This window comes from Colias philodice, chromosome 17 (genome assembly GCF_061535455.1).
Source record: "Colias philodice isolate Cphi_HAF_F1 chromosome 17, ilColPhil1 Martin Lab GWU primary, whole genome shotgun sequence".
Taxonomy (NCBI): domain Eukaryota; kingdom Metazoa; phylum Arthropoda; class Insecta; order Lepidoptera; family Pieridae; genus Colias; species Colias philodice.
The window spans coordinates 4,248,512-4,264,295 of NC_143102.1; the positions used below are offsets into that span (position 1 = coordinate 4,248,512).

Here is a 15,784-nt window from a genome sequence, read left to right on the forward strand (position 1 = left end):
GCAGAAGTGAAAACTTGATTATTAACGTTGAGCATGTTTGATATCCATCTGTCTTACGCTTTTTCGATCAGGTCACGTGTCCTGACGCGAGTTTAAGATTTTATACCCATTACAGAAAAAGTGCTCAACGCCGCCAAAGAAGTTTTCACTTCAAAAACATTTTGGGTTGACGAAATTTGCGTGCCACGCCAGCGTGTCGGTGGCGCGCCCAGCAGCCGGTGGCGACCGAAAGCGGGTGCGCGCGGAGTAGCGCGTCACGCGCTACCATTCGCATGTGATGCTCCTCGGGAATAAGTTGTATTTATTTGATTTTGAATATTATGTTAATTAGCCAATTAGGACAATGTCGATAATAAATTTGATAATGAAAAGTGCGCTGCGCTGCGTCTCCGGTCTCGCTAAGTAACTACCTGTGCTAACTACTAAAGTTGCAATATTATAGCATGGGAATATACGTAAATAATGAACGTATTAGATGAGAATTTATTTCCCTTCATGATGGATAGAATTTCGTAAGTATCAAGGATGGGGGTCTATAAATAAAACACAACATCTACTTCATACTTTATTCGTTATCATAATGCTGAAGATATTTTTTAATATACTGTGTGCCTTCCCATTTAATGTCGGTTGGGTTTTCAGTAATTATTACACAAGATCCTGCTACATCATTGACTCTCATGGAAGTGCCTGTTTCGTTGTAAAGAACTTTAGGTTTTTCGTGAATATTCTCACCACTGTACCCTTCCACTGATACTATAGCTGACTGCCTGCAGACACTCCTCGTGAATACTAGGAGACAATCATCTGTGGAACAATTAAAATTGTATTACAGAATTTTATGGAACAGGTTAACATGATACAAAAAAATCCAAATGAATTATGACAATATAGGTAGATTTTAAGAATGATTTTAATTGGAAAATACACAAGAATAGTAACTATTACATATGCAAATTATATATATTTATAACACTAACCGAGTTTAGCATGTTAAAACAAACAAACTTTTTTTTATAGATTTTGTTATCCAAAATCAATTCAGTATTGTAACTTACATAAATTGCACATAGTAGCTGGAGGACTTGAAAATGTTGTAATGGCCTGCAACCTCACATCTTCATCAGGCCTGAATCTATACAAGTGACTGAAATAGCTCTGTGTACAATAAATGTACTTCTTGAATGACCTCATGCAACTCATTCTTAAATCAGTACGAACTACACTATTCCACTGCTCTGTGCTTCCCACATCTTCAAAACGGTATATATATTTGTGTCCTGCGGCATACACCATGTCATTGTGTAAACATACTGCAGGACTTTGAATTGCATCCGCAAATTTGGCAATTTTTCTAAATGATCTCTGCTTCAAATCATATACTATTACTGTATCTAATACTACCCTGAAATAAGAAATTATCATGTGTTGAATATACAAATATAAAGTAATCAGGCTGTGGTAATTCTGTGATATTTTAGATTTCTATAACTACTAACTGACCTAAATGAACCTACTCCACCAACAATATACAAAGAATCACCCTTGACAGCGAAGCCGGCATGCCTACGTGATGGCAACTGAACCCCGTGGTTGGTCCATGTTTTCCTCAATGTATCATATACTTTAACATCCTGCATGAACATTCCGGTGCCTCGTCCGTGTTCCCCGCAGATAACTACAATTTTACTCAACCCCCAAGACACCACACTCCACCCCCATAAATTTTTATCAGCGACTTCGAGCCATTTTTCAAATTTATTTTGCTTTGTATAGGAATAGAGACAATGTGGCAGTAACTCAGGTTTTGACTCTTTCAACAGCCACATTGGTACCACTGGAGTGTGATTCATTTTACGAGCAGAATTATTCTCAACTAAATTTAACACTTCATTGCATACTCTTTCTGTGAATTTTATACGTATTTTAATCTTGAGTTTGGGCAAATTGGCTGTCTTTATACTACCATAAGTATGAAGTAAATAAAACAAGCACTCCACTACTTTGGCAGGAAGACTATTTTCAAACTCTCTCATCATGCTAATAATTTCAGATAATTCGGATATAGTGATTCTAGTGACATCTAGGCAGCCAAGAATAATTAGTAATGCATCTACACCGGTTTCCTGTCGCATTATCCAACAAGCGCCAAACTTATACACATCTAGTTCACTTTCACAGTCCAAGTATGGATGGGATAAATACCAACTGAGTGTTTTTAGTGTTGGAATGTATTCAGGCTTCATAGATTTAAATGATAATAAACCGTGCACGATAGCTAGTTTCTCTAATTTTGGGAAATAACATTGGTCAGCTAAAGACATAATTTCTAACCAATTGGATTCAGATAATTGCAAATCTAATATGTATTCAATTTGTTTTATGAGTTCCGTAATTTGAAGAAAGTTGGCGGCTATTGCGATTTCCCCTATAACTGGGATTGTATGATCCCCAAGATCTATGAGACCTACGTTCATATATTGAAGTATAATTTCCATTATATCAGGCTCCAACGTCTAAAACAAATTTAAACAATTAGTTCATTAAATCCTATTGAACCACCTGTACTTTAAGAATATTAAAAGAGGACGTACATCTATAGAAATTTCTTTTCGTTCATTTTCCACATAGTTCCCACTAAACATAGCTTTAAAGTAATCACTATATTCACATAATAGATCTTTTTTTACAAAGAATTTACGATCCTTTATCTTTAACCAAATACTGTCCATTTTTATTTGTGATTCTTATACAGTTAAATCTATTTATTGTACTAAATAATAAATATTCTAATATCTAAACAATAAACAGCAACGTGAAGATAAGCAGCACTCAGCAGCAGCTGTTGTTGTTCTGATTTCAGAATCTGAAATCTGAAATGTCATCGTCAAGTGTCTACTGTCATCTGTCAACGTTTTTCTTTTTGGTTAGACAGATCGGTAGCGGCTAACTATTTAATAAAATTATTATCGTATTTATGTATTTATTTATTTCATTATTTTTATGTATTTTATTACTATTAGAAAGTAGTTAGCTTGGTATATGTTTATTTTGTACATTTTTCAATGTGTTAGTATTGCCTTATTTTTGCTCACCCACATCATATTGTTAAATTTCCTCTGATTGTTGGGTTGCCTGGTAGATATCGCTACCTAGCGATAAGGCCGCCCTTTGCTGTTTCTGTAGTATTGTCTTTGTTATGTGTATTTATGTATTTTCAATGCAATCTTCCAGAGCTTATAAGATACCATTTTTATACAACCAAAGGTGAAGACTTTGTAAATAATCAACAAAAAAAGAACGAATGTTTTAATACTTATTAGAAATGTCTTTATCGTTGAATTTATATATATGCTTTATAAAGCATTTGAATGCCATAAAACCAAAAATATAAATTCAACAAAAAAGGTCGTGTTCCATCTTTACAATATTGTATTCACTGAAAAGTGCTTCATATTGGTTGAAATGGTTGTTAATCATCTCAATAGATGGCGCGCGGTGTGTCCCTTCAGACACATAAAACTGAAAGAATAGAATAAATTCGATTGCTCTGGCGGGTCACGAGTGGCTGAGTTGGTAAGGCATCCGCCCCGGAATGGCGCGAAGGATGCGGGTTCGAGTCCCACCTCGTGATCGAATTTTTTCTATTCTTTATAAATTTATAATGTCTTTATCAACAGGTTTTTATAATAGGCTAATAACCAACAGCCACCAGTATAAAATTACTAAGTAATCAAATCTTCTTAATTTTGAGTAGATTTTGAACTTTTGAAAATCCTGTTATGTTTCTGATATTTTCCTTTTCCTCTTAAACCTAATTATAAGAAATTATATTGTACTTTAAAATATAATCATTTTTGGTAGATCATTTAATTTTCAGGTTATTTGAGTAATTGTTTATTGATATGAAACTGAAACAAATCACTAGATTTCGACATAAGGATTTTGTCATGTAGATCAGAAACTAGTAAACTGCTAAGGCGGTGTTTTTATAAAAAAGTAGTACACATATTGCAACTATTGTCCCTGTAGCTCAGTTTTAGTCGGTGTTAATATGACCATTAGGTCATATATTAAGGTGGCATATAAAGGACAGGGATATGTAATTAAAATAATCATCAAATGTATATTTTTAAATAACAATAAAATATTTAGACAAGTTTAGTTCAAATTTATTTTCTTAACCGGTTGAATTTGTGTATTACAAACATTTTATTTTCATAAAATATTTGAAGTAAATAGGTTTATGCATGCAACAAAATGGTACATGTACCATAGACTAATACACTCAAGCATGTACTACAGAAAAAAGCATAACTCATAAGGGAAGTAGGTATAGACACAGGTATAGGTATGTTTAAATTACAATAAAAGACAATGATTAATTTCATATTATTTTTATTTTCTTAACCAGTTATATTTATGTATTCCAATCGTTTTTCCTATTTTGTAATCAATGTATCTAAGAGATTCGAATATCAATCGTATTTCTGTTTAGACATGACTTTAAAATATTGCCTACAACTTATAAAACTAAAATGCATTTTCACTTACAATAATAAAGTCATTGAACTTCGCAAACGATGTTTATTTTATATACAGGACTAAACGCGGTTCATAGAACACAAACAATTATCGTTTTCACGCGAAAGATCCTTTATTGGAGCCCCCGGAACACAATATAATTAATATATTAACCATGCAAATAAAATAATGCACACAAACTAGTCTCGGTCGGGGGGGGGGGGGGGGATCTAATAAAGGATCCCAACAATAATATAGCTTGGTGTCTTTATATTACCTTGATTGTTTTCTCTTACACAACGAAACCAAAGTACCATTCTACACACAAACACGCCGCATACTTCACGCAGTCACACACGCATACGTCTCTCGCATACAACGCACACTCACACATACATTTCGCATTTGGCAGTTTATCATAATTTCCTCACAATATCGATATTCACATTTGACTCCCATTTGAAAAAGTAATACATATATAATCAGTAATCACGTTCCCGTAGAAAATCATGCATAAAAAAGTGTATTTATCGCGGAGATAAATGTGAATGTCGACGATTACAAAGTGAGTTCCCGCTCGGGATCTAGACATGCGATACATAAAAAATCTTATTAAATTGGAAGTACTTATATTTTACATGGTTTCAATAAGATACAACTAATTTGGGTCTAAAATGGCTGACATTTTATTTAGTACAGTGCTTTTATAAGACTATGCTCGTTAATTTATTGCGTTTACCTAATCTAATGTCACAACAGAAGACACAATGGAGCCTACCATTCGAGGTACGGTATCTAAAACACCTGGAATTATCGACGAAAATAATGTAAATACATACATATAAAATAATGTTTTTCAGTGACTTTCACGTAATGTGAGTAAAATGCGTGTAGCCATAGATATATACATCACACACTCACACGATTTTATAATAGGAATTAATATCCTAAACTAAAAATAAACCAGTCACTTAATTATAAATTAGTGTTAAGATTGCCAACGATTACACTGGCCTAGTGTACGGGGCGAGTTGCGACCCGTCGTATCATTAAGTTATAGGACAATGACATTTCTAATATTTTAATCAAGAAGCTTATATCTAATACACTGGATATTTCAGTACGAACATTAACTTGTAACAAGAAAATATGACCTTGAATGACGCCTATATGTTTTTTTATCCCTTTCACACCTAACTTGGCAAGTGGGTGTGAAAGGGATAAAAAACATACAGGCGTCATTCAAGGCCATATTTTCTTCTTACAAGTTTATGTTCGTACTGAAATCTCCAGTGTATTAGATATAAGCTTCTTGATTTTAATAATAATTACCGAGGCTCGTGAGTTTTCTGCAATAGTTCCAAACATTTCCTAACACGCTGATACGAGTCTGCAATGACTAGACGCAATGCAGAATATTCTATAAGAGATCATTGTCGCTTTATTGGTGAAAGGAGCTAAAATAGTTTTGGTAATTTTTAGTGTCACGTCTAACTTACATTTACGTTTTATTATAGTTAAATTATTTATAAATGAAATAAAAATATTTCAACCGCGTACGGACGCATTTACGATAATATGTAATTGTATTAAAAATGAGACATGAGCATAATTGTTGCAAATATTTTGTATCAATGTTCATATAGACTGTCGTTTTATTAAAGTATAACTATCACAGACAATATAAAAATAAAAAAAGTTGATTGTTGTGTAACATCGTATAAAGTAATCGATTCACATTATTGATCATCCACACTGCTAACAAAATAGAATTGATTATAAAAAAAGCTTTCAAATTTATCAATAAAATAATATAATATTGGCGTGTGATTTATAAAGTGATGTGATTGTTATAGATATATTTCAGCAGTGTAGATTCACCGAGAGTTAGAATAACACTTATTATTGTAAACATCTCTACAGATATAGGTTTTGTTTTGTTAAAGCGTAACCTTATACTTTGCTTGCTTGTAAGTAACTCGTGTATTTTGTTTCTATAGGCACAGATACAGCGTTCGATACATCTAAATACCTGTTAATACATAATGTCTATAGCAAACAGTGACATTGCTATGGTTTATTATACAATTCGATGGCATATGTGCTGCTTTACAACAATACCGTATATAACAGAGTTTTGTTAATATTTCAATCGGTAAACTATAAAATTGGAGTCAAGGCATTTAGAATTACGGTTGTGTTTAACTGTCTTCATTATCACATTCAAATCGGCATAGAATATTTGATATATAAAACTTTGTTTTATACGGTATTATAAAACGATAGTCCCTATTCTATGCAACAAAAATATAGTGGGCTAATTTACAGACCCGCCTGGTAAACATCACAGTTACGTCCGCGCTTTAGTACCCGCATATACCCGCATACGTGACATACGAACTGACACTATGACACAATCTATACATAAATATGTATTCTATATAGGCTATAGATATCTATGCAATATTTATATAGATCTGTGACATTTGCTAGTATTTAAAAGTGTGTGATAATCAAAAACATAATATATTCGACGACGTATATTACCGTACACGTTATTGCATGTATTGCTATATCTAATTATGTTAAATTTTCGCACGCGTATACATTCGTAAAGCGTATTTATAAGGCATGTATTTCAGGAAATTATTTGTTATTATAACTAATTTGTATTATTATCCGATTAGTAAATTCATCTATATGTATAACAAATCTCCACAGATGTATATAAAGTTTTATATTTTCCGAGTCAAGTACTTTAAATTAAAGCTATTAAATTTGTTGGTAGTGTAAACGTTATCATTATATAGTTTTTTTATATCTTGAAAATGTGTATGTGGTTAAAATGTATGTGTGAGTGCAAGTCATGTTTCGTGTATGTGTGAAATAGATGCTTGTAAGTGATCGTGTCATGCATTACTTGAGTGTCGGTGTTGAGTCTACCTCGAACTCAAGTAATGCATCTACTTATGTGTCCAGTCTACGCAAGAATTGCGCGATCGTCATTTCTGTACTCAAAACGAGTATAAGTGTCACGTTTTGCACAAGAGTCAATATACAACTACATACTATAATATAATATCACTAATATGTGAATGCATTTGTCATCTATCGTACACCAGTAGCTAGTCCGTCGATTACACGTGTGTATTCTTTGTCACGCATTTGTATAAGTTCATATGTCACGTATACGAGTGTCCCATGTCACGCTCGCAAGCGTGAATCACGTATCACGTTTGCGAGTTTGTCACATACAACGTGCACGCTAGTACGAGTTCGCATAATATAACGCTTGCGAATGTGTCGTACTATTCGCACGCCAGTACAAGTTCATACAGCACGTACCTATGCTTGTACGTGTCACGTGTCAAATATCACTTGTACACTCGAAGTTCGCATGTTGCGCTTGCGAGCGTGAATCTCGTGTCCCGTTGGTGAGCGTGCGTCGCGTGTCACGCTGGCTATTAGCACGTATCCTGTTAGCGTGCGTCACGCGTGCCATGCTTGCGGGTGTCACGCTGGCTAGTAGCACGTATCCTTGTTGGCGTCACGTGCCATGCTTGCGGGTGTCACGTGCGAGTAGCACGCATCCTGTTGACGTGCGTCACGTGTGTGGGCGCGGGGCGAGGGGCGCGGCGGGCGGGGGCGCGAGCGTCACGTGGCTGGGCGCGGGTTTACCTCGGCGGGGCGCGGGGGCGCGGCTCGCGGCTAGGGCGCCCGGTACAGCAGGTAGGCGGAGAGCGCGGGCGGCAGCGCCAGGCGGGACGCGGCGGCGCGGAGCCGCGCGCGCCCCACGCGCTGCCGGATCACGCGCCGGCACAGCTCCATCAGCGGCAGCGGCTCGGCTGCGAATTGTATGTCGTGTTACATAAATCAACACGTGGTAGTTATATGTTTAAAATAAAATTACGTTAAATAAAATTGTAAATCACTTCATCAATTTATTAATATATTTATAGACAGGATAACTTTATAAAGTGTGGTATAATTATTGTGAAGCTAGTTAAACGCTTAATTGTGCGGTTCACTCTTAGAAAAAAACATACTAAACACTAACAACAGCAGAGTGCATCCGTTAGAAACTTACGAATTTACTAATTAACAACATGTAATAGTACTGTAATTCCTAATTATTGTTCAGTGTAATGTTATTATGTGTGCATTTGAGCTAAATGTCAAGGTACTCACGGTCGAGGCCGCCGATGTACTTCATGGTGATCTCCGCGTGGCCCCACACGGCGGACACGATGGGGTAGAGCGTCTTGCCGCGCAGGCCGCGCGCCGCCACGCCGAGGTAGCGGCCGTCGGCGCAGAAGGCCAGCGTGCCCTCGTCCATGTCCAGCACGACCAGCAACCGGTCCGGCACGAGGAACTGCTCGTCGGGCCGCAGCAGCGCCGGGTACGTGCTGCCGCCGCCCGTGCCCTTCGCGTTGTGGTACACCTGGAAACGTTGATCATTCATTGCTACGGTTCTCAGGCGATTCATTCATTCCATTTTGTGAGTAAATCGAGTATGTACTGTATTTTTATTATAACTGTATCTTTCAGCACTTATTGAGCTTCTTTAAATATTGACTTTAAGCAAATAATTTCATTTAAATTGAAAGATATGCAGCATATCTTTCAATTTAAATGAAATTATTTGCTCACACACACTCACATGGTAATACAAATGTCATGTAATAACCTGACTTGCGAGCGTACCAGATATAATCTGTTTTATGCGTGAGAGTAAAAGAGAAGGTTAAAAAGCTAGAAAACGACCATTGCCAGATGGATTCGGATTTCCAGAGGTCAAGCTAACCTAACCTAACCTAACCTAACCTAACCCATAATACCTGTGACTCACAATAAATAATTTTTGAATTTTGAATTTGAAGCTTAATTATTGCGGTACTGGTTTGTACCTATTATAAGTTTGCCTAACACTTATCAACATTATTTATACAATCTAAAACTAGCACAAAACAAACCTTATTTCTTCCAAGATCCCATCCCCAGCTCTGATCCGTCGCACCGACCAGACTCTGGTAGCCGACCGAGTGGAGCGGCGCGTGCGACGTTGCCACGCCGACGACCGCGTGCGTGCCGCGTTGCCGCGCCGGCCACACCACCTCCCAGCAGTGCAGCCCGCGCGAGTAGCCCACCCGCCCGCGGATGCAGTCCGTGCTCTGCGCGACCGGGTGCCGGTGGAACGTTAACGCGTCTTCTTCTTTCACGAATATGTTTAATGATCTGGAATTGATAGAGTATTTGTTAGTATTGAGTTATGCTGATTTAGAAATCTTGTAAAGAAGAAGTTATATTGTTGTGGTATATGAACATTTATAAAGATAACTAAAAATATAGGTATGTGCAAAATATAAATTATAAATATTATATTTATTAATATTTGACACCAAATATATGAACAATATGATTACTTTATTAACACAGACACAGAATATTTATCATCTATCTTTTCTGACAATTTAGAAAGTCTTATTACACAATGATTTCGTAATAAAATCGAAGTATTTCCGTTAAATTGTCGTTAAGTTGCATTAATTACAAGTGAAGACCTATTGACCTACGACTTTATCGATAATACAACCTTGTGCTGCCAAATACGAAATGTATGAGGAGAATTGGTTGCTAAATGGCAAACGACAAGGACATACGTATTTGTGAAGGTATACAGAATAATGGCTTGTTTAATTTTTAGTTTCCTGAACTAGTACAGGATCTCGTTATTTACGTAACATTCAATTTCCAATTATTATTCATCTAATTATACCATACGAACGAAACGAGAATTTTGGAACAAGTTTTGCAAAAAACATGATCACAATTCGTGGCCTAGCAATGCAGCTTTTATAAGCATAAATAGCATAAAATGTTTCAAAATGTTCAAATTGAAAGCCTTAACACATACAAGCGCAAACTCCGTGTAAATAATACTTATATATTATGTAATATGTTAGAAAGTTGCTCACGGATGCAGGGGATGTAACTCCCGAGTGTTTGTTCTTTAAGTCAATACAAATATCCGCTTAAAATGTGTTTCGGCTTAAATCTCTTTGTTACTCAGAAGCAGTTTTGTGAAGAGGAAAAAACCCTACACTAGTTAACATAGACTGTTTAAATTTGTTTTGTTCTCTTCGGCACTTGTAATGAAAGTTTTTAGCATTTTGGGAAGTAATTATGCACGAGCAGATTTACTGTATAATTCATACAAAACATTAAGTTCGAAGAAGTTTATGCCTGAACGTGTTCTTATTTATTTTACAGCCTCCGAATGAAATATCAGTCCAAGTATTCATGTAGTACTTGTCACAGACACAACACTCTCATAAACCTGATGGGTAGGATAGATAGCTGACCAAGTCGCAAATACTTAATATAAAAAGCAATCACCTGTCATCTGGATTCCACGCATGTTTGACTTGCGTGTCTGGATGCGCGGGCGGCGCGTCGAGCAACGCGTCGAGCCGCGCGGGCCGCGGCGGCTCCGGCGCGAGCTCGCGCGCTACCACCGCCTTGAACGGCGCCGGGCACTCGCGCGACACCGACTTGACACTGCCGGAGAGCTTTTGCCCCATGTTCATGCCCCTGCAGCGAGTGCGGGCGCGCTTCGGCAGCGCCTTGAGGCCGCCGCGCCGCGCCTCCTCCGCGCCGCCGCCGCCCCCGCCCCTCACTGAGCGCTCCCCGCTCTTGTACCTGAAATTATAGATACATTTCGTTATAATTCACTGTTTTTTTACAAGGAACAATATAGAATTCATAGTCACGTTGAATAATTGTTAAATGTCAACCACAAAATCAATGGGGGCGCTTATAATATGTAGCTGCTACTACGAGCAAGTTCTTATATTGCTGTTATTTTGAAGGAATATGACCTTATAGATCCACCGTCAATATTCCATACCTTTACGGCGCATAATACAAGCGGATAATAAATGGTATTTGTCTATACATTCTAAAATTATGCTTATTTAATGAAAACGGAACTTTAAAATAAAATCGAATTTAAAAGTAATTAGAAGAGTCTAATCATTATTGACCATTAAAACAAATTATATTAAGCGTTGGTTTCAGTATTTTAATACTAACATTGCTATCAAAGCATCAAGTTTGATAAACCGGTTGAGTAGTGTTAAGTGAATGGTCACAATGACATCACAGCAGATGCTGGCGACGGGCGTCTCCGCATCAGTATCGAGCGCTCATCTTATGTAACGAACGGCCGTCTAACCGTGAAAGTCGCCGCTCAAAAGCCAAGGTTACCGCGGCCCTGGGGCGAGCTTCTAACACATGCGAACATTATCTACAAAACCACATCTATAATAACTTCGTTTTACATTGGGCCGTTTTTGCGTCCACTATGATGTCAGAACGTAATTGCAAACGAAATCTTTAAACGCGACAGCAGGAAACCGCTTCCAAATATTATTAACGACGTATTGAATTTCTGCACATGGTTTCTATTAATTGGTCCTTCGAGAATACTCCGCCTTACGATGTCATCTATGTTTGAATCGGTGTAAATTGTATACGACGAGAAGGGACGCTCACTGGGCATGCGAGGTACAAGGCCGCCTCCGGTCGCCCAAAGCAGTATAATAAAAGCGGGAAGTGAAAGGTAGTGAATGTAGGGAACATTCACGCCTCAATCGTGACTGCAAACTTCTTCGACCAAAACGTGCGGTATTCTTTAATTCAATATTAGTTTTTCTTTAACAACGTTGAACGATCACTATTCACTTTGTTAATGTGTATTAAATATACTGTGACGTCTGATTGAACGACAGAGCTATTAGTATTCTAGCGATAATCGAAGATTACCGTAGAGTTCACATGGCGGGCGGTAAATAAACAGACGATTGACACGTGATACACGCTTCTTAGTTACAAATAATTTCAATCAATTTCTGCACAATGGCTTTATTTTACTGACTATCATATGTATGTATTATTATGAATTGAATAATTATAAGCAGCATAATTTGATGATGAAGTAAGTCAATTCTATGAAACTGATTGTAAAAAAAGGTCGATGACTCATATCATGATTTATATCGTGGGAAACGTATCGGCTCGCAAGTGATATCGGTCGAGGCGATGGATAAGTATAAAATTGGAATATGTGCTAGTAAATGTAAGACCGGGTGCGGCAGTATTCAACATAACCGTTCACGCTCGGTGAGAGGTGAATGGAATCGAGCGTTGCTAGGCCGACTACATTAGCGTGTGCCAACGCGCTCGAACAATGAACTAGACAAATGACGAACATTCGCTGCACACCTCACTGTAAATATTGTGCCCACACCTACTTACAGTTTATATTGTTCCGCGCTGCTAACATACGGACCGATGCGGCTGCAAGACAAGCTTTCCTCGAGCCGCGCTTTATCTCACTGAATACCTTGATTATTATTAGGTTTGTTTGTACTTTGTATTCAAATAGAGGTACATCGACTATATAATAATTGTTTCTTAGAGTAATTATTTATAACTAGTCGTAATATCCTTGACGTGAGTCACGTGATTTAATTACTGTGTACATACACTTCATATCGAAGTAAATTAATACGATAAAACCAAACATGGTTAAATCATAAAAAGCCAAATGTACGTGCATACCAATCGTCAATACATTCGGACTTGTTGACTTCACGTATGCATACTTGAACAATGAAACAATTCGTATCATTAACCACCATGTAGCATGACGTAGAACACGGAAATAGTGATCATTTGTACGTAGGTTTAATTAATGAGTAGATGGATGCGAATTACTCGATCGCTGTCACGGAAACATAGGTTACAGGGGTAGATTAGTGATAACTACCGTGGACACTGCCAACACTGGGCGTTTAGCCGGCAACGAGCCAGACACTTGACCGGCATTAAGCTTATTGACTGCTTTACAGCTTCTGTAGGCTTTGTGGAGGCATGCCTTTATGTTTATGGCAATTCGACCATAATATGAAGATAAATTGCGTAGACTATCAATATATCGGCTACTTACATTACACGTGAAGTGAAGATACCTCACTATGTGAAGGGAACTAATGTAGTAAAACGTTTTAAATGTGTCTTTAAAATAGTATCTACTGAAAAGGCAGACAATGATATAATTGGATTGTAAAATCTATAGTTGTCGAGCTCGTTATATTCGAATAAATTTTGATTGGCAACATGGCAACGTTTAATTCGGAACACAAATAAAAACAACACACCCGGCCGAAATTGAAACGTCCCGAAACTCAATTGAATACCGACGAGAACAGCGAGGAGGATTTATTATTAATTGGATCATAGACAATGCATAATTCATGGTTTATAATTAAATGCTTTCAAACGTTCAAGGCAGCTCTATAGTACATACGTGCATTAATTTACGTTTAAAATTAACATCCAAACCAATATTTGACGGGGATGCAGAATTTTCGGTTACTCTATTTAATATCATTTTCTATAGCATCAGATTTCTCTTTCTATATATGTACCTACATATTCAGGTATTTTAACTATATTTTATATTACAAGATAGTTTATAATAATGTTAATACACATCTTAATCACTATGTAGCTTAATATCTACACGATACTAATTTTTCCCATTATAAAACAAATGAATTTCAACACATCTACTTAGCCCAGTTCCATCAGGAACACGCGGCGGTGTCTAACAATAAGACTAAGTCGAATAGTTAGCATTACACCAACTACTTCCGCAACACCTCGCCGTAAACTTCTCGTGGAAATGAGTTCTGTTGCGTCACACTCATAATTATTGTTAACATCAAATTGTGCCACTTACTGATAGTTTTATGCGACTTTTTGATACATCTTAACGGTTTAATGTCTTGTATTTGAAGTGTGTCTTTCTTTTAATGAGTAGTAAAGCATTAATTGCTATTTGATGATATTGAAATCTTAAGGCGTATCTAAAACTTCACAGAATTCAGGAAACTATTGTATACTGCGAATAATGTAGAGAAAATTCTACGAATGATGAGTTGAATATATACATTTTGAATTTTCCAATCAATTTATAATTCAATTCCAACACAAAACATTTAAAACTCAATCCATTTAACACTTGCCATGTAAATATAAGCTGCATGTAGGTCAGATTACTGCATTGCACGAAAACTGAAAGCGATAAATTTTCACAGGTTTAAAGTTCACAGGTGAGGAGGAGGTTTTAAAGTCGAATTGCATAAAGTGCTGTAGAACATTTCACATTATTCGAAACGTCGGGAGAAAGTGCCGACTCAAGGGTCGTCTTACGAAACACTTCAACTTTGGTCCGGCCCCGTGTAAGTACATTAGTGTTACGAAAACTCATTCCGTCTTTAAATATTTGGATATGGGCGATTGATTTTTGCTTTTAAAGCGATTAGTGATTATTTTTATCTTTGAATTATATCAGTATTGCATGTTTATACCTAATAGTAATTTTATACCAATCTGTTATTTTGTCTTTGAGATTATTTATATATATTTAGTACGTATATTCTAAGCCACGATAGAATAATAGTAAATGTTTGTAGGCGCTAACACTGCCATCGGCTCGCTAAGCCTTTTATCTACTAAAGTTCCACTTCACAACTTTGATAAACTTTGTAATCTAGTTTGAGAAGATAAGCTGCATTACCATGATATGAAAATCTTGCATCTAATAACATAATATCATCAACTCATTCGCAAACCAGGGTTTCATAGGAAGCCGTATCTTTAAGTATGTATATTAAAGAAGAGTAAAGATTGAAAAATGTATTTTATTTTGGTTTTTCATACATGAATTTATCCGCCAACCCGAACTTGGCCAGCGTGGCGGTTTATGGCCTGTACCCTCATAGGAGGCCCGTGCCCCAACAGTGCAAACGGGATGATGATGACATGAACTTAAAATTCATCAAACTAGAAATAAAAAATCTTTCATATAGACTACAAGCCCGCATATGAAAAAAATATGGGTCAAATGAACCACCACGGGACATATCTAGTACGAAAGAAGAGCAAAAAATAATAAGATTCATCACTATGCCGTCACTTGTAAGCTGTCCAACTGAGTGCAGATGAGAATTGAAAAGTACAGGTAGACTCGGTAAATTTTGGTCATATATTTTTGTACGGCATTCTTAACCATCGATAGATCCATTAAAAATAATAAGAAACCGCTCAGTGCCGTACAAAAATGTTGGTCCACCAAGTCGGAATTTTTATTTAATTTCCGAGAGTTACCGGGGGTAAATTTGGTCATTTGACC

At 36.8% G+C, this 15,784-nt stretch overlaps 2 protein-coding genes across 7 annotated transcripts in view; both read right to left on the reverse strand.

Annotated features, from left to right (window-relative positions):
* Positions 1 to 559: 559 nt before the first annotated feature.
* On the reverse strand, positions 560 to 2,849 carry LOC149481018 (kelch-like protein 32). Its single transcript, XM_089705896.1, has 4 exons — positions 2,595 to 2,849; positions 1,504 to 2,516; positions 1,059 to 1,405; positions 560 to 807 (listed from the first exon to the last, which is right to left on the reverse strand). Exons 1-4 carry the CDS (start codon positions 2,730 to 2,732, stop codon positions 566 to 568), a joined length of 1,740 nt encoding a protein of 579 aa, XP_089562022.1. The 5' UTR covers positions 2,733 to 2,849; the 3' UTR covers positions 560 to 565.
* Positions 2,850 to 4,381: 1,532 nt separating this feature from the next.
* gus (splA/ryanodine receptor domain and SOCS box containing gustavus) overlaps positions 4,382 to 15,784 on the reverse strand; it is a 70,403-nt gene continuing 59,000 nt past the window's right edge. For 5 of the 6 annotated variants that reach the window (XM_089706162.1, XM_089706158.1, XM_089706161.1 and 2 more), the window contains exons 2-5: positions 10,921 to 11,223; positions 9,498 to 9,759; positions 8,713 to 8,965; positions 4,382 to 8,369 (exon numbers count right to left, since the gene is read on the reverse strand). In XM_089706162.1, coding sequence (XP_089562288.1) covers positions 8,233 to 8,369; positions 8,713 to 8,965; positions 9,498 to 9,759; positions 10,921 to 11,111 — 843 coding nt within the window. In that variant the 5' untranslated portion in view covers positions 11,112 to 11,223 and the 3' untranslated portion in view covers positions 4,382 to 8,232. The remainder of the gene's footprint in view (positions 8,370 to 8,712; positions 8,966 to 9,497; positions 9,760 to 10,920; positions 11,224 to 15,784) is intronic. The other variant, XR_016316969.1, reaches the window with a different exon arrangement.